Here is a 17,354-nt window from a genome sequence, read left to right on the forward strand (position 1 = left end):
CTCGACTCTTTTTTAGCAGTTACGCATTTAAACACTGTCATTAGGTTAACTTTCTGTCCGAATCGCGCAATAAGCAGAATTCTAATTTATTGAAGGTTCAATTCATGGGTGTTGTTGTTTGTAGACGAAGAAAGCAAGAGTTGAAAGAGAAATGAGCAGGGAAAGGTTCGAAATTAGTGAAATTCTTTTGGAGGACTTCTCGACGCTCTCCAGTTTTCGGTTGAACTCGGCCAGATGATCGAGGACATTACGGCCGGCAGGACCGGCTTCATGAAGAACAGTGGTGTCCAAGTCGGAAGCTTCCTCGTGAATAGCGTCTCTGAAAGTCCATTGTTAAAAATACACACTACAAGTGTCGCTTATTACATCAATCCCATTTCTTCACGATAATCGTTCATCCTATTGTTGAAGAAATTCGAGTCGTCGAGACTAAGCTTTTCAGGAGGCGTGTTGAGCATAATCTTCCGTTCTTCCGACATTTCTATCGAAATCCTGCTGATTTAATATTTTCTTTTTGGGCTCTCTAACTCACTATTGGCTGGTCTGCGTCGAGATCGCAAATGCGCGCCATCCGTTTCTACGAAAGATCGAACTCATTATAAATTTCTAATCTGCGTTTTTTATCGTTGAAATACCGATAGGGACATTTTGCGTTTAGTTTCTTTTATTGAGCTTGAGGGTAAATGATGTGGCAGCAATTTCTATTGTTCAGAACGACTCGTTGAGTGAGTATTGCGGTAGGTAGGCAGGGATGAGAAAACAAGGACGATTGTATTCAATTGTTGTTGAATCGGTCAGGTTCGTGCAAGTTGGCGAGGAAACTGAAGAGAGAGTGGTTGTCCAACTCGCGCGCCTTCTCCAGGCGAGTGCCATCATCGAGGTGGCGCCAGTAATTCAGCAGAAAGCGGAAGGCCTCGAATCTTCTTTATCAGTGATTTAAACAAGCCATTTCAAGTACTACAGTGTAGTAATGCATGAAGTTCAAATCACTATCCTTGTTGAAAGCGTTGTTCTGATAATTTCTTCTTCTCGGATTCCGTCAACCGAAGAGAAGAATCGGACTCCGATGACTTCTATCGTCGGGTTTTCTACACCATCCGGCCCAACTAAACAGTCGTTGGACTTTCGTTGGACTCCAATAGTGAGTTTTTTACTTACTTTGGAGTATTTTGAAGGTTAGTCGAACAATTTGGTTTCTGTTCGTTACATCGCTGTAGACGTATTTGACAATTGGGGATCCGCTCATTCTCGTCTTGTTTAATTGAACTTCACTCCGATAAAATGTCTCTAACGAAATGTGAAACTGAGATTAGAATAAGGGAAATTTCTATGGGGAAAGTTCTGCTGTTGGCGCCCTCTGGTGACGGGAAAATCCCGTCCGACGGCGCGTGATAAGACTTCATCGTTTCTCATGCTCAACTTGAAAACCTCTTCCGACTTGGCAATTGTTGTTGACCGATTATCGGAATAAGAAGAAATTACTTTGAATGTGGCCGATATCAACTCGATTGTTGCTTCATCGTTACTTCGTTGACTCCTTTGAGGAGGGATTAGTCTTTTGGAATTTAGTTGAATCCCAGGCATTTGGGAAAACTAAAATGAGCCACAGTAGTGTTTTGAGAACTTTCTATCTCACAGCGCTAAAACCGCTTATTTTCTGAACTTCTAACAAGTACAAAGATTTGCTTAGATAACTTGAATCAATAAACAAGATATTCGGCGAAATCAAAAATTCGGGTGCGGATCCACGAGATTATGAAAGTATTAAATTTTACAATTTTAAGCAGTGTCTTTGCGGCCGAGCAGTGCTGGTCCGAAAATAGTCCTTATTCGGGAACAGTTTCTGTGACTAGATCAAGAAGGGCTTGCCAAAATTGGAGTTCCTCGTGGCCTCGGAAGGTTGCTCACCGGCCGAGTACAGAATCGCGAAATTATTGCAGGAAAGTAAATGATACTCGACCGGGGAAGCTAAAGATACCTTAGGAATCCTGATAATGATCCTGGAGGACCATGGTGCTATACTAAAAATGGAGACCGTACGTGGGAATTTTGCGACATTCCTAAATGTCGGCGTAACTCAGCCGCAGTAGAAAAGGATCCGTGCGATAAGAGCGCCTTCTATTACACAGGCTTTACGAACACCACTAAAACTGGCCGAGAGTGCTCAAACTGGCGATATTCACCCCATAATTATTGCCGGACGTTTGACAAACAAAGATCAGGAACGTGGCTTCATAGCTATCTTATACTCTTATCTATATGAACTTCTCTGAAGCCGAGTTAAGGACCTTTCTGCTTTGTTGAATACGATGACTTTAATTGGAGACATGGAGGAACAATTCGAAAAAGGGAACAGGAAAGCTGTACGGTCTTGCCGGAACCAGAAATGCAGAAGGATTCGAGAGAATGTCCTATTGGTTGTTTGACCGATGATGTCGGGTCGGAATACCGAGGAAAAGCGTACATGACAGCCAAAGGTTTTTTGTGTCAAAGATGGGACGTCGACTATCCAAATCGTGTTGAGCACGCGCCTGATGCTGACGATAGATCTCACAACTATTGCCGCAATCCAAACAACGATCCTCGTGGTCCATGGCAAGGTTCTTCGTTATCAAATTAGATAAAAAGCAATAAAATAAGATTGAACCTAAAATAAGTGCTACACATTTGACCGCATTTCGAAGAAAGGGTACTGCACGCAAATCCCTCTCTGTGAATCGTCCGGTAGACGTCCTCCAACGACAATAAGACCTTCAACTACGACGCGCAGGAGACAGCCAAGTTGGGTCAACCCAACATCACGTCCAACTACAACAACTACCTCGAGAATAACATTCCCTCCAAGAAATTCTGCGCGTCCCTCTTCCGCGAGGATTCCAGCTAAATGTGGCGATCCAATAGTCAAAGATCAAGATATACTCGCTTCTGTTACGAACTTAGTTTAGGTTCATAAACGCAATAACTTGATTTACTTTTGATTTCAAATTAGCAAAATTGAACTGATAAAGACAATCGAAGATGGAAACCAGGTTCACTGAGAAGATCAAAACGGATACATGGTGGAATTAACGCTATTGCCGGGTCATTCCCATGGATAGTTTCGTTGAAAGGTCCCTCATGAACGGCTTTAAACTCCTTTCATAGAAGTTCTATCAATTTACTTTAATAGCGTGTTCAAGTTAATAAGCCTGAAAAGCAACAGAAAATTGTGCAGGAACGATTCTAGGACCGCGGCTTATTGTTACGGCGGCACACTGTGTTGCTAGTCTAACAGTTGAGACCATCCGTCTTTTTGCTGGTGCCTTTTCGATCCGCAAGTATGGTTATATTTTTCTGTGTTAAAAGATGTTAAAGTTGGATCTGATGGCGTGGAGCTGACAGCAAAGGAAATTATTGTTCATCCGGATTTTTATCAAGCATCTGGAGGCGCACCAAGGGAAAGGGCAAAAAGTCTACTGTTTTACTCCTCTAGTAATCACAAGGCCCCACGGATAGATATGACGTTGGTCTTGTTTTCGTGGAAGATATACGCTTCAATAATTATATCCAGCCTGCCTGTTTTCCCAGGTATCATCAAATTATGTGATCTTCCAACTTTGACGCTTCAAAGGCCAGAGAGCTTGGAGCAAATTGGGAGATTATCGCAAAAGTCATGAGAATATACAACTGCTCAAAAGTTACTATTCTAACTCAGTAAAGATGATAGAACTTTATCAAATAACTTTGTTCAAAGATTATTTTTTGTTTAGCGAGGAAGACTCAAAACCAGAGGATGGCGATGTGTGTGTTATCGCCGGCTGGGGAGCTTCTCGAAGCCAAGAATATTATCAATTTGTACTGCACGATTTGTTTTCTTTGTCGTAATGAGTTTTTCGTAGTTGCAAAAGGGCGTCATCCGAATTTTCGATGACAATCAATGCAAACGTCTGATTGGAAGCCGATTCCGTTCTGATCAAGAGATCTGCGCCGGCCGCGTCGACGGAAGGAGCGGTTGAAAATATGCTTAGCGAGCAAACTAATCTATTCAAGTGATTGGTACGCCATCAGCAAGCTGCTTTCATGGCTTATTTGCGGAGAAAGTGGCTTTGTACAAGTCCAATAATCAGAACAATAGAATTTGGCGGCTATTCAACCAGCTTAAAAGTGTTGATAGTTGTCATGGGGACTCGGGAGGGCCACTCATGTGCTACCGGGAGAAATCTTCTAAACCTCGATGGACCCTTGATGGAATAGTCAGTTGGGGAGCTGGGTTTTGTGGTTCAGCTGGCAGTCCCGGGGTTTACCAAGAGTTTGCCTTTTACAGGGGTAAGATTAATCGCCAAGAAAAGCGAGATATATGTTGTTTCAATTTATTTAGAGTGGATTTTCCAGGAAGCAAGGAAGTACAATAACAGACGGCAATAATAAGGAAGTTATTCAAAAGAAGGGTCACACTGTAAAAAATACCAGTATTAGTTGCCATTAGCAGAACTAAATATACATGAAATTAGCACTCATTTGGCGTTTTTTTTTTTGTTAGACAGGTTTTTCTGTTTTCTGTGTATTTGCTGTTTGTGAGATTTTTAAGCATATCGATCAGTTTTCTTGCGTAGAGCGACAGCTGCAACAATTCCAAAGATTTCAAGGACCAGGGCACCAGCACCGACTCCACCAAGAATGAGTCCAGCTTTCTTCAATTGATCCTTAAAAATGTTAGAAGACTAGCACAGAAGAAGAGTTTCTGAAATAACCTCGCAAAGGTCGTCTCTGTAAGAGACATCGTTGATTGCACAAGTGTCTGAAGTAGGATTACAGCAGGTAGCAGGAGCATCGACAACTAGAAGTCAAGTTTATAGTGGAATTTAATTGTCCTATTAGAGAAGAAAGGATTTATGTAGTCATTGTACTCACAGAGCCGAGGGATTTGGATTATTCAAAGTGAAATCCCGCTGTGCAAAACAAAAGAATGCGGATGGGAAAATGTTTTTAAGGTAAAATAACAAACATGCCGCTGGACAATGACAATAATCAATCAGCAATACCTGTAGAGTTGGCCGGGCTATTCCACTCGCAGCAATCAAGAGTAGTTCTCATCGTGTCAACGAAATCGTTGTTGAAGATCAAGGCGGGATCTTGAGGATCACTGGTATCGTTCTGAATTTCGTGTAAGACAGTTATCACAAGTGTTGTGACGTACCGTGTACATGTTGAAGCGATCCCCCACGAAGTCGTCGATTATCGGATACTTGACGAAAGCGAGAATCACAAGAGCAAGTTCAGCTAAAATGCATCGGTACATATCAATTCCTTCTTTTTATGAGAACATACCAATAATTAACAAAATAACCAAAATCATATAAATCGTCAGCATAAACTTGTTCTTGCAGCAGCCTAAAATTGACATTCATTTTTACAGTAATCGCTAATCTGGTCTTTTCAAAACCACAAAAGCTTTTACCTCCAAACGCTCCTAGAAGAGACAAAAGAGCAGTGAAAGAGCCAACAGCAATGGCCAAGTAAATGGCTCCTTCAAAGACGGTCATCATGTTTGTGAATTCCTCAGGAATGGGTTCAGTACTGTTCTTGCTAAATGTCTCCCGGGAAACGTCCACAAGCTAACAAAGCGAGTTAGTGCATCCATTTGACAAAAAAAAACTCACCTTGTAAAAGCTCTCAGAGTCGAGGAGCAGCCAAAGGCTCAGCCCTAGAAGACCGAGGCCTCCAATTCCAATGAGCAAGTTCAGAGCGACAAAAATAATCTGCAGGCATTTTCCCATTCTCTCTTTTTTCTTCTTCGTTGATTTCTCCTACTGATGAGATGATATCTTAGCTATTTAAAATCGGCTAAGCTCGATCAGAATCAAAAATCTTATTGACAATAAAATAAGTCTTTTTTCACTGAGTGCGCGGATAGGTAGCTCGACTCAACTGTGGCTCAATTGCTCTATCTTTTTCCGCTCCTACCTGGACAAGGCGTAGAGAGCGCCAGAGATTTTTAATGCGCGGAGAGGACAAAAGCGCTTTTGCGTAAGTCGCGGACGAAGACGTCAACCGTAAAAAATTACCGTCATGAGTAAGCCGATGAATGATACTCTGACTCTCATCAAATACGGTTTTTTTATAAGATTACCGTGATATCATCATCGGCTAAGATACTGCCATGAGTAACGATGAGAGTAAGTTACCGACATCAAGAACCCAAATTCGGGACCATTAATTTGACTTGCCTGAAACTGGTGTAAATCTAAAAGTGGATTCAATCTCGAAAAACGAAAGTCAGTTAGGGCTTTTCTGTTGATCTTGATTTTGCACGAGCGCGCCAATTGCTCCTTATAAGCGGTTGGTAACCACAAAAAAATCGAATCTCGCGAAACTTTCTTTTCTGCTTTTAATTTTGTCGCTCTTTTTCGTCGCTGAATCATCAGAGAATGACAACTGATCACATCTATCAGGTACATTCAGCGAATGCCATTGACCGTACTATGTTAGTTGTTTATTAAACATCATCTTTGCTAAAGAAGTACAGAATCGTATTTAGGATCCTGATGACTTTGTCTTTTTCGTAACCCAAGAACAATACGATGCGGAAACGAGGCTTCTTCGTCGGTCTGCCGCGAAAGCACAAAAACGCAAGGAGAAAGTCAGAAAAACCAAAACCTCCGATGATTCAATTAAAAAGAGTCCTCAAAAGAAATCGAGAATGCGCACAAGATCACAGGAACTTGCTCGAACTCTCATTATGACTAGGTAAATGATTTACCTAGTAAATTTACCGTAAATCCTACTGGTAATAAAACAGTCCGCGAGCAACAAAAAGGTCTCTAAAAGAGAATCTGCCCATGCGCATGGTTGTGCCCTTCTCATCATAAAAACGATTTTGAGCAGACGACCAAAGGACTTGCGCAGGAGTTCGACTTTCTTAGAGCACGCTGCAGCTGCTCGGTCGAGTCCGGCGATCGCGAAGTTCTTTGGCAGCAAAGACCCAAGATATACTAGCTGGCAAATCGGACGAAGAACAGATCCCGCCTACTACGCAGAATTGGATTTGATATCAGTTTTGCGAAGGATAGCCGAAGCTAGAAGCGACGATTATTTCGGGAGCGAACACTTCCTCAAGCCAGTAAAAAGGAAATGGGTTCTTCATACGTTGGTTCTCTTCTAGGACCAACTTTGTGAATCAATTCTATATGCTACCTAGTAGACTATTGCAGTAGAAGCTAACAATTAAATACAACCCAGATAAGATTCATCCAGAATCCACTTGCTGAGAAGATTTACAGCCTATACAAAGAGGAAACCTTCGCCCGTTTCGCGAGAGAAGAAGAAGATACAATGATTGTTGAATATTGTAACAAACATTTTCCATTGTAAATACTCGCCATTATCATCTTTAATCATGCCATATAAAACCTGTACAAATGTCAATACAACTCAACAACATAATATTTTTTTTGTGTTTTATTCATGAGTTTTTGCGTTTTGAGGAATGGTTAAAGTATGCAGAGCCGAATGAGCTCAACTAAAAGCTTAGAAAGTAAAAGTTTGAACTCATTAAGACTCTGTGTCGCTGCCTTCCGGGTTAGATAGTAAGTTTAACAAATAAATATATATTTTACGATAAATCATCGTCGATGATGGTCATTTCTACGGAACTAAAAAGCTAACGACTCTAAAAAATATGTATCAAAGGTAAATGGAACGTGTAAATGGCAGTATATGAAGCCAAGAGGCAGGTGCGGGTTTTCATTCATGCGGATTCTTGAACTCGAATGTGGGCTGTCGCGGCTTCGTTGATTATGTGTCAATAGTAAACTAAGAATAACTGTTACAGAAGACAACAGAAAAATATAACTTACAATATTTTGCTTTCTTACAAATAGTTGCGAAACTAAAGAGGAATTTCGATGAACTAAAAATATTTATCAAGATTTGATGAGCAATGCTAAAGTACCAGAATTTTTAAGGCTTCTTTGGCTGAATCATCGATAGCAATTTCAGATTGATGGGGAACTTTCGCGTGTTGTTTCTTCCTTGGGAATTGGTTGACTTTGAACTGTCTTCGTGCTACTCGATGCTGAAGGTTTTCGCGCATCGGCGAGTGGTGTAGAAGTCCTACTTCTTTCATAATTTTTCGATGCTTTGGGTCCTCGCTTCTTTGCAGTCCACTTTTTCTTCGCCTTGCCTTTTTGGTCAGCCTTATCTGGCAAGATCGGACTTGCTTCTCTCAAACGTGGAGGATGAAGACTATTTCTCGGGCCGGTATCATCTCGACTAGGGCGACGGCTTTTGTCATCCCTTTTTCGACGACGGTCAATCTCATCTCGACTTCCACGACGGCTTTCATGACGGGCCGAATCGTCGCGACTTCCAAGTCGATTTCTCACATTTCTCTGAGGAGAGCTTCGTCGGCTGGACCCCGTGGAGTGCTTTCTATCACTATCTCGTCGCTTCCTCTCATGACGGCGCGGGCTTTCACGCTTTCTTTGTTTCTCTTGGTTTCTTCCATCACGGTTGCCAGGTCGTTTTGATCTGGGAGATCTCTCACGAGAATCCCGACGACGGCGTCGCTCAGGGCTCGCTTCACGACTTTTCTTTCGCTCGGTAGAAGCAGGTTTGCATGGACTTTCAGGTATTTCACCTTCTTCCGTCTCAACAGGCTCAGGATAATCTTTGGTAGGGGTTTTTGAACCACTACGATTATCTTTATTATCGTTTATTTTTCGCGAGATCGTGGAGGATTCAGCCACTGTTTTCGTATCAGAAGGGATATCCAAAGTTGCACGACTAACGAGAGCGGAGGTGTCCATCGACGATGGCATCGTAGTTTCTTCAGGTTTGTCTGGCGAAGCCGGGTTTGATTTTTCCTTAGTCGCCGGTTCCTTTGAGATCGTGGAAGATTCAATCACTTTGTTCGTATCAGAAGGAATATCCCCTTCCATCGTGGAGTCCATCGAGAGATCTAAGCCAACCTCGATGATCATAGCATCGAATGCCTTCTTTTCTTCAGGAGACATTTTCTCGCGTCGGTTTTCGAGGTCACAGTCGAATCCTATTCGTGACTCGATTTCGTCGTCGACAGGACGTTCTTCGGCGTTCATTTTCATCTCCGACGGATTCTCCGCCGAATTAGAGCCTTTTCCCGAATCGTCCTTTGGTGGAACAGCCTTCGAATCTTCAGGTAAAGATTCTTCGTCAAGTGTAGAATCCCAGCCAGGAGGATCAGAACCTGAATCCGACTCATTCGCCGCGAGCTCCTCTTCCATTGTCGAAAACTCGATTTGAATTTGATGCGCAAGCTCTTCTCGTCTTCGCTTTACATCCGAAATCAAGCAGTATTCTTCATGAACGCTGCTTCCAGTATCATCAGAACTCGATGGATGCTTTCTTTTTCGCCCATTATCGGTTTCCAAACTATCTTTTTTATCGAGAAACTTGATTCTTTCTTTCGTATCAAGCTGATCAAAAGGCAACATTTGAGAGCCACTAGTGCCGGTGTTGAAAAATACATCTGTATCATCCATTTCTTGAAGCTTTGCCAAATTTTTCCTGACGTTTTCCCGACTTTTCAAGGAAACGTCATCCATTGATGGTTTAAGGTCAGAAGAAGTACCAAGTTCCTTTGGACTTGACTCCGTCGAGATAGTACGGACTTTGATAGTCGTCTGCGCAGCTGGATTTTTCTTTTCCAACTCTGCAGACGAGTAAACATCATCATCGCTCTCTTCGTCAGAGCTGGAAGACACATAAATTTCCGACTCTTCTCCATCTGCATCGAAAGAGGTTGATAAATCCGGGTTTTTCGCCTCATCCTGACTTTCTTCACCTGAGACGGTATCGATAAGACTTGAATAAGATGCTCCACGTTCCAACAAAACGTCGAGACTTGGCGCTACAAGTGAATTCATCATTTCTGATGGCTGGGCTTTGTTTTTGATGCAGGCTTCTACACATGAACTTCGACCTGATTCATTTCCAACTTCTAACTCCTCGTCAGAAGAGGAATTGATTGAGGAATCCGAGTCGGACGGATCTTGATTCTCTTCTAGTGGCGCTTCGTATATAACAGTAAATTTCGACTGATCACGTGGAGGCGAAAGTGCGTTTTCAGTCGACGAAACACTTGATTGACTTAATGTTAAGCCCAGAGACGCCGGAACCTGAGATAAATATTGCGCTGAGGAAATCTATATACAATCTACCTGATCTTCTGCGTTTTTGAGAGGCACCGGCCCATCTCTTTCATCGTCACGAACGCTCTCTTCCATTATAGTGCTCAGATTTTTCGGCTGAGCATCGTCGTGATCATTTTCTTCCTCCAAAGAAGAGTCCATTGAAGTGTCGAACGAGGAATCCATAGATGAATCGAAGGATGAATCTGCTGTCTGATCAAGATCTTCGTCATCTGATTGATGCGATCCCTTTTTGAACTTTTTCTTATTTTTCCGCAGCTTCTTCGGCTTTCTACGCTTCAGTTTGGCTTGCTTATTCCCATCGATATCGTTTCTTCTGCCTGCTGGACGTGTAAACAGGTGTTCGTTTTGACTTCGTGTTCCATCTACGATAAGATCCTCTGAGCTTTTGGGTGTGTCATAACCAGTCACCTCTGGTTCGGCTACTTTAGAAACCGAGGGGCCAGCCATTTGCCGGTGGTCAACAGCTGCCGATTGTTCCGGAATATTTGATGGTACTTCGTTTGGAACTGTGGTCCACGAAGCTTCATTCCTGTTCTGACGATGAACTCGTGGCCAGAGAGGGGTCAAATATGTGGAAGAAGGAGGTGCACAAAAGTTGCCGGGTGGAGGCTCGTCGAGACCAGAGTATTCATCGAAAAAGTTCTGACTATGGCCAACGGTTCGCTCATCTCTCACGGAATCGTATCCATAGTTCAATTTCATCGCATCATCATGAAGCATGTTTGTTGGCATAATAATACCTTCCTGTTCAATGACAGATTCATTAGCAGCTACTGGACTGTTCGATGATTTATCAACTGTCAAGTCAAGTGGTTCTTCTTGGACCTGTGGAAAAATCGGAGGCACAGGACTATCCGTGTTGCAGCTTTCGCTATCTTGAGTTGCAGCCTCTATTTTTGGGAGAAGGGAGCTTTGAGCAGCTTCAGTCTCCTTGTTTTCTAATTGCGCTTCATTGCAACGATCTTCCTCAGGAACACCAGAAGATCTACATTCTTGGGCTTCTTTTGGGATATTTAACTAAAATACAATGATAATGATTCTCTAGAACCGATTTGTTTACCAAGATGGTTTCCGCTTTATCGGATCCTGTGGCTCTGCTCGTATCGTCTTTTCCCGCATTAATTTGATGCTTGAGTAAATGTGTTGAAGCAAATGCCTTAATATAATTAGGTAAAGATAAATTAACAGCATTCATTCACTCACGGATTCAACTGAGCTTTGGTTGCTGGAGTTATCCGTTGGCTTCGTAGCCTGGCTCACATCTGCTTCGTTTGTCCCCTGTTCGTTGTTGAAAAGGTTTACTCTTACAGCTTCAACTCTAGCGTTTTGCGCGTCATGGGATGTATCTGCTTCTCCACACTTGGGTGTTTCTTCTTGGGTGCCTTTAGACGCAGCGAGTTCTTGAAGGAGCGGAGTGTCGATGACACTGTTGGACCAAAGATATTCCAAAGTTGCTGGGCTAACGAGAGCGGACATGTCCATCGTATTGTCTTGAGGTTTGTCCGGAGAAACCGGAAGTTTCTTTGTTTTTTCTTCGGTTGGTGCCGTCGCCGTTTCCTGTAAGGAAGCAACACTTTCTTCCGGAGAAATATCGGTTGCCTTCTCAGATGAATCCCTAGGCTGCGATTCAGAGATAACAGTTTCAATAGCTGCCTTCTCAGTCGTTTCTTCTGCAGGAAGAAAGACGGGGCGTTCCTTGCAATCAGTACTTTGGGAAATGTTCGAACGAGCATCGCTATTTGGAACGCTATTTTCCGACGAAGACATAGCGTCAATTTTTTCAGCAGGTTTAGCCAATATTCCGTTTGTTCCGACGAGGGTTTTATCGCAACTGTCGAGAGTAGCAGCAGCTCGTGGATCCTCTGTTTGTTGCTCCTTTTTGTGTTCTAGAGATTGTCTGTCGGATCCTTCTAGACTGTTTTCATTGCCTTTGATACACTCCTTCATTGAGGACATTTTCTGACACATAAGAAGGCCGATAGCCGCATCTTCAATGTTCTGCATTTCGGTTGAAGAGTTAACACCGGAGAAAAGCTGAGAAAAGTTCTCGGTCGAGTTGGTTTCTGTAGACTTTTGCAGATCTTTTTCACGATCTTCTGGCTGCTTCTCGACTTTATCATCGGAAGAATTCTCATTCATTGAGTTAGGCGAACGCTCCGGCGCTACAGACGGTTTTTCAAGAATTTCTCCAGCTGGCTTTGTCGCCTTCTCCTGACTATGATTCTCTTCAATTGGCCGCAAAGGCTCACTGACAGATGATTTTGCCTTGTCTGACGATGTTATTTCTTCGGTAGCCTTCTCTTCTTGTGGTTGACATTTGGAATTCTCGCCAGCGTCATCACCTTTTCGCTCGTTTTCAACACTTTCAGTTACGATAAGACGTTGTTCTTGCGGAATCACTTCTTTTGAGATCGGCGTATTATCAGAAGTGGTTTTACTCTCTTTCAGCTGACGAACTCCAACAACCGGAATGTCGAAATTATCAAAGTCACCGGCCATAGATTTTAGTGCAACTCCGAGTCTTTCTTCTGAGGGTGTTTGAACAACCGTGGAACTCTCACTCGCAGTTATACCATCCTTTGTTGATGCGTTTTCCGAGCTAGAATGCGGCGGCGTCAGCAGAGTTTTGTCTTGCCCAGGGTCTGGAATCGGATCGTCATTTGACTTTTTCGGTACTTCCTCAGAGTTATTTTGAGTAGGGATTGGAGAAGTGTTGGGATCTCTACCATTGAAGAAGTCAATCGTTTTACTTGGTGTTTTCAGATTTTTCAAAAAGTCAAGATTGAGAGGAGCAGGATTAGATTCACTTGGTGCACCCATCAATTCATCGGGAATGACGTTTCGTGGAGGTGTTGTCGGGGGAGGAGGCAGTGGAAAGTCTTGTTCGAAAACGTACTCGATCGGCGGCGCTATAGCATCTGCTGAGTAAATATCGAGCAAATTTATCTCCTCTGGTGGCTCATTGCTCTCAAGTGGCAGTGGACGGTACTCATAAGGCTTGCAATCATTCTGTTGGGAAGGCAAGTTGTTGTGCGCCTCAGCCGAACTCATAGACTTTTTAGAAGTGACTTTGAAAGACCCATCAGCTTTTCTTTCCAAAATCAGAACATCTTGATCATCAATGACTTGGTCGTCGGGCAACATTCTTTTAGACAGGTCTTTCAGTCGATTTCCCGGAGTAGGCCGAGGCCGAAGAATTCGTGGATGAGTTTTTCTCGACGGATTTAAAATCGGATATTTGACATATGGGAATTTTCGACGAAGTTTGAACGGAAGATTCAATCCTTCTCCTTGCGAGACGACTCTTTTTATTGGATCAGAAAGTGGATCGCCAGAGTCAATGAATGTGAGAAAGTCGCCGTTCTCTGTATTCCATTCATCAGCATCGGTTGTTGTCGGTCTGGGATCGTAAACGAATTTATACTCCTGCTGTTTCACAGGCTCATCAATAGAAGGTTGGGCGGTAGTCGTTGGTTGTTGAAATAGTTCTTCAGGTGGCGGGTTAGCAATCGGGACGCAGCTCGGAATATTCTCAACAGGAGGTTTCGGAGCAGTTTTTTTCGGGGCTTTGCGTTTTGAAGCAGATTTCGCCGGGGGTTTCACTGGCTGAGAACTTTTACGTGGCTGAGAACTCTTCTGTGGCTGAGAGCTCTTCTGTGGTTGAGTTCTCTTATGTGGCTGAGTACTCTTCTGTGGCTGAGTACTCTTACGCTTTCTGGACTCTAGGAACATGGATCCAGGGTCTACCTTCATTTTCAAACCTTCAAGCTTGGAAGGTTTTGAGGGAATCGGTCGGGGTTCACAAGTGTGCACTTTTTCCTTATCCAGATGTCCATTTCGGCTTAAGAAACACTTCTTGACCTTGAGGCCATCCAAATTAGACATGAAATGCATCACTGCATCTTCTTTTGGATCCTCTCCTTCTTTCTTCGTCGGAATTCGAACATTGCGAGGTCCACGCGGTTTGAATGTCAACTCGAAGTTTTCAGGAAGGAGAGCCTTTTGCACCTCCTTCAAATTCATATTTTCAAGGCATTTTGCTGGCAGTGTGGTCGACTGGACAATGACAGCTGGTTCAGAGGTCGGCTGAGTAACGGTCAGAGGTACTTCCTGGGAAACGATCGCTGGCTGACCTGGGAAGACCTCAATATTTTCAGCGGAAGAAGTCGCCCCTGAATCTCGTTTGGCAGAGCTTGGCGTTGCTTCGGCTGTCTTTTCCACCAATGCATTAATTGGAGCAACGTCTTCTAGGGTGAGATCTATCGTTTTATCCGGTTCGGATGATAGATCTATCGTTGGAACATGCTTATTTGCTACTTGTTTCGCTTTAGAGGGGGTCGGTTTCCTTGGCTTTGGAAAATTCTGCTTTCTAGCGAGATTTTCTTGACGTAGAAAGTGTTTCTTCGCATTGCCTGTTTGCCGAATCATCGCATCTCCTGCTACGTCTGCTTTGAACTGCAAATACTGCTGCATCACTTCGTCGGAAAACGCATCGGTGTTGATCCTGAAAAACTTATAATAAATGGCTTTGGAAGATTACTTACTTGTCGATATTTCCTTTGTCTTTCATGCCCGAAACACCGCCACTCTTGTTGATCAGTTCCTGAAGCACGTCTGGAAAATCAGTGTCTGTGAGATTATCCAGAGTGTCGTGAATAAGTTTTTGTCCGACCGGTTTTGTTGGAAGTGTTGTTTTCGAAAAGGAGCTGCTGGCAGGCTCATTTGGGTTTCTTACTTCATCCGGGCTAAGAAAGAGTATTTAGGCTTACAATCTGATTGTATTACATACCTTTCTCCTAGAATCGTTGATTTGCAAATACACAAGTCGTCTCTCTTTTTGACATAAGTAGTCAAATCGTCGACTTTGGCGGTAAGGGACTTCAAAAAGTCAAGAATCTCGGTTACTTTTCCATCAACTAACAGTAGATCGCTTTTATCCGGGTTTTACTTGTTCCGAAGAAAACATGTTTTGAAAATTATAAAGCAAATAAATCCGGTCCTTTTCGAAGCAACATTGAAAAGCTGAACCTGCGTCGACTTTGGAGGTGTTTCGTTTTTATCCGTGGACGGGGGATTTCCCGAAGTTGCGTTTTCGGACATGCTCTGATAAATATTTCAGCGTTTTTTTAGGTACTAAGGGGATTCTCTAGCAAGGGAATGATTGAAAAGGAGCGAAATAAATAAGTAACTTGGGCATGTTCTCGAAAAGCCTCGCCAAGGTGAAACATTCAAAAACACCGCTATTCTTTCGTCATTTTAACAAATTTTACCTTGAGAAATGATTTGCAGGCATTTTCGATTATGCGTTGAGATTTGGCATCACGAAGGTTTAAATTGGAGTCGATAGAGTTTTCATCGTGCGTTGTTTCTTTCAGGGGAGACGGTTTCATTTCTTCGTTGAGCGGAAACTCCGCCCAACTTCTACGAGCTGCTCTTTCTTCCTGATCGCTAAAAAATGAGGACCAGAGATTCTTCCCTTTTTTTAAATGAGCGCGCTTGGCGCCGCGTCCAGCTGGATGAACTATTTTTTGACCAATCGCGCGCCAAAAGCACTCAATCCCGCTAAGCTTGAAATTCTCGCCAATCTTGCCTTCTTCTTCCGCGAAAAATATACCCGGGGAAACGTAGCCCTTCCAGGCTCGAGTCACCATTTTCAGATTAATGCTAATTGAGTAAAAACGAAAAAACTCAACAATAATAATGCCTCATTGATTTCATCTATCTCAGTCATAAATAAAATCGACTGTATGAAGGGGTTCTTCATCGCTAAGAATAGCATGAATCGGTTTGTGTTCGGGACTGATGTTGGATCAATTTGCGTAGATAAAATCGGGAAATCAGTTGGCAGTTTCTGCTTCTTGAAAAATGTTTCGCTTTCGCCAGTCATTAACGATTTGAATCAGTAAAAGACGCATTTTTTATAAAGAGAGTATGGGCAGAGCTGGGACGCCACGGAAAACTACAAATTACGGGATGAATTAGCGACTTGAAATAAAATTGTCAAGATTGGTTTGTGGAATCAAGGAAGAAACCGCTCTTTGTATGAGAGGAACGGACTTTAGAAGTCATCTAATTCATTCCGTCTAAGTAGAAAGCCGAAGAAGAGCAAAAATGTGTTAACACGGCAGAGAAGCTACACTTTGTCACCAGAACAAAACTGCCGGCAGGTTTCTTTTGATAATTCAAGCCTCGCGACTTTATTTAAATTTGAAGGTGGGCTCGATCCAGAGCTTTGCGAATCGCGATAGCCACCATTTTGATAAGTACATCAAAAATGCGTTGACCACGCGGCCGAGGAGACTGAGCGAACTGGACTCGAACACCGGTACACCGAATGACCGATCGCATCAAATGTCGGCTCTTTCGCAAGTGAGGTTTACGGACAACTCCTTGGATCGTTTCCGTCCTCGGAATCAACGAGGGCAGCGTCCTCGCCTTCCATCAAAGAACAGAGACTTCATCTCTGCACAGTACAAGAGCACTCAAGGTAGAAAACGAGTCACTGCTGCGTTTGTAAAGCAACAATGTTTAGCGCTGCAGAGGCCGAGGAGTCTCTCGAACTCGGAAAGGCCCGAGAAGATGAGGAAGCTGATATCTGCGCCGATGGTTGTCGGACAGCACGGTCGAGAGCGCGAGACTTTAGACGAGTCGACCCGAGAGAGCTTGCCAAAACGAAAGTCAAATGCAACTGTCACTTCTGACCAATCTAACCGTTCTGTCACCAGCATCAGACAAATTTTACATCGACTCTGTCCCTCGCTTCGCTAACACACTCATAAAACCATTCGTCTCCGAAACGACCGTTTTCTACCTACACTTAACCGCAAGTTCAAACAAAATATAGCCTGCAAGAAATAAAGACAAGACAAGACTAGAGCAATCACTTCAAGAGTGACTGCTTTAGTTTTATTGAATTAAAATTTTATAAATGGATTCAAGCGTATTGCTGCTTGAATTCAGATTTTATTTGATTCCGTACAGGAATAAATAAGAACTTGTGTGTCCCTTTTCGAGGAATTGTACAAACACGATCCACCTAATTAGGCGTAAGTACAAGATTCAACTTCGTGGGACACACGAAGTCGGGCTCGCCCGGCGCTGGGCGTCTTTTTACTTTCTGCTGCGGACTAGCCGCAGACTTTTCTTCGCCCACTCTCTTCTAGCATCTCTCGGAGTGGGCAA

The 17,354-nt window shown here is 43.2% G+C and overlaps 4 protein-coding genes and 1 long non-coding RNA gene across 7 annotated transcripts; 2 read left to right on the forward strand and 3 right to left on the reverse strand.

Moving 5' to 3' along the window:
- Nucleotides 1-45: 45 nt before the first annotated feature.
- On the reverse strand, nucleotides 46-577 carry LOC145710145 (uncharacterized). 2 transcript variants are annotated; one of them, XM_081787840.1, is made up of 3 exons: nucleotides 533-577; nucleotides 367-492; nucleotides 46-319 (listed from the first exon to the last, which is right to left on the reverse strand). In XM_081787840.1, the coding sequence occupies exons 2-3, from the start codon at nucleotides 477-479 to the stop codon at nucleotides 103-105; spliced, it is 330 nt and encodes a 109-aa protein (XP_081643966.1). In that variant the 5' UTR covers nucleotides 480-492; nucleotides 533-577; the 3' UTR covers nucleotides 46-102. The 2 variants fall into 2 exon arrangements, with proteins under 2 accessions (XP_081643966.1, XP_081643965.1); XM_081787839.1 differs by having other exon boundaries at nucleotides 367-542.
- A 2,794-nt stretch (nucleotides 578-3,371) lies between these two features.
- LOC145710074 (uncharacterized) lies at nucleotides 3,372-3,985 on the forward strand. Its single transcript, XR_014134999.1, has 3 exons — nucleotides 3,372-3,567; nucleotides 3,750-3,834; nucleotides 3,879-3,985. It is a non-coding gene; the product is annotated as an uncharacterized LOC145710074 (long non-coding RNA).
- Nucleotides 3,986-4,341: 356 nt separating this feature from the next.
- LOC145710542 (CD82 antigen-like) lies at nucleotides 4,342-5,931 on the reverse strand. Its single transcript, XM_081788309.1, has 7 exons — nucleotides 5,640-5,931; nucleotides 5,438-5,594; nucleotides 5,308-5,370; nucleotides 5,177-5,259; nucleotides 5,022-5,133; nucleotides 4,731-4,816; nucleotides 4,342-4,682 (listed from the first exon to the last, which is right to left on the reverse strand). The coding sequence occupies exons 1-7, from the start codon at nucleotides 5,754-5,756 to the stop codon at nucleotides 4,563-4,565; spliced, it is 738 nt and encodes a 245-aa protein (XP_081644435.1). The 5' UTR covers nucleotides 5,757-5,931; the 3' UTR covers nucleotides 4,342-4,562.
- A 1,509-nt stretch (nucleotides 5,932-7,440) lies between these two features.
- On the reverse strand, nucleotides 7,441-15,881 carry LOC145710544 (uncharacterized). Its single transcript, XM_081788311.1, has 10 exons — nucleotides 15,443-15,881; nucleotides 15,172-15,275; nucleotides 14,962-15,102; nucleotides 14,717-14,917; nucleotides 11,376-14,676; nucleotides 11,233-11,328; nucleotides 10,179-11,189; nucleotides 7,931-10,136; nucleotides 7,836-7,888; nucleotides 7,441-7,791 (listed from the first exon to the last, which is right to left on the reverse strand). Exons 1-8 carry the CDS (start codon nucleotides 15,821-15,823, stop codon nucleotides 7,974-7,976), a joined length of 7,398 nt encoding a protein of 2,465 aa, XP_081644437.1. The 5' UTR covers nucleotides 15,824-15,881; the 3' UTR covers nucleotides 7,441-7,791; nucleotides 7,836-7,888; nucleotides 7,931-7,973.
- LOC145710545 (uncharacterized) lies at nucleotides 15,782-17,062 on the forward strand. 2 transcript variants are annotated; one of them, XM_081788313.1, is made up of 4 exons: nucleotides 15,782-16,138; nucleotides 16,264-16,339; nucleotides 16,386-16,659; nucleotides 16,705-17,062. In XM_081788313.1, the coding sequence occupies exons 1-4, from the start codon at nucleotides 16,104-16,106 to the stop codon at nucleotides 16,938-16,940; spliced, it is 621 nt and encodes a 206-aa protein (XP_081644439.1). In that variant the 5' UTR covers nucleotides 15,782-16,103; the 3' UTR covers nucleotides 16,941-17,062. The 2 variants fall into 2 exon arrangements, with proteins under 2 accessions (XP_081644439.1, XP_081644438.1); XM_081788312.1 differs by having other exon boundaries at nucleotides 16,261-16,339; nucleotides 16,705-17,061.
- Nucleotides 17,063-17,354: the final 292 nt, after the last annotated feature.

This window comes from Oikopleura dioica, chromosome XSR (genome assembly GCF_907165135.1).
Source record: "Oikopleura dioica chromosome XSR, OKI2018_I68_1.0, whole genome shotgun sequence".
Lineage (NCBI taxonomy): Eukaryota > Metazoa > Chordata > Appendicularia > Copelata > Oikopleuridae > Oikopleura > Oikopleura dioica.

Bases quoted from the DNA above. Each gene is read 5' to 3' on its own strand.
- LOC145710545 (XM_081788312.1), top strand. From the start codon at position 16,104: ATGGGCAGAGCTGGGACGCCACGGAAAACTACAAA. The intron at 16,340-16,385 runs GTTTCTTTTGAT...TTAAATTTGAAG, and splicing joins CAGAACAAAACTGCCGGCAG to GTGGGCTCGATCCAGAGCTT. The intron at 16,660-16,704 runs GTAGAAAACGAG...AACAATGTTTAG, and splicing joins ACAGTACAAGAGCACTCAAG to CGCTGCAGAGGCCGAGGAGT.
- LOC145710145 (XM_081787840.1), bottom strand. From the start codon at position 479: ATGTCGGAAGAACGGAAGATTATGCTCAACACGCCTCCTGAAAAGCTT. The intron at 320-366 runs GTAATAAGCGAC...ATGGACTTTCAG, and splicing joins CGTGAAGAAATGGGATTGAT to AGACGCTATTCACGAGGAAG.
- LOC145710542 (XM_081788309.1), bottom strand. From the start codon at position 5,756: ATGGGAAAATGCCTGCAGATTATTTTTGTCGCTCTGAACTTGCTCATT. The intron at 5,595-5,639 runs GTGAGTTTTTTT...TCGCTTTGTTAG, and splicing joins ACTCTGAGAGCTTTTACAAG to CTTGTGGACGTTTCCCGGGA. The intron at 4,683-4,730 runs GTTATTTCAGAA...AACATTTTTAAG, and splicing joins ACAGAGACGACCTTTGCGAG to GATCAATTGAAGAAAGCTGG.
- LOC145710544 (XM_081788311.1), bottom strand. From the start codon at position 15,823: ATGGTGACTCGAGCCTGGAAGGGCTACGTTTCCCCGGGTATATTTTTC. The intron at 14,677-14,716 runs GTAAGTAATCTT...TAAGTTTTTCAG, and splicing joins GACAAAGGAAATATCGACAA to GATCAACACCGATGCGTTTT. The intron at 11,329-11,375 runs GTGAGTGAATGA...AATTATATTAAG, and splicing joins ACCAAAGCTCAGTTGAATCC to GCATTTGCTTCAACACATTT.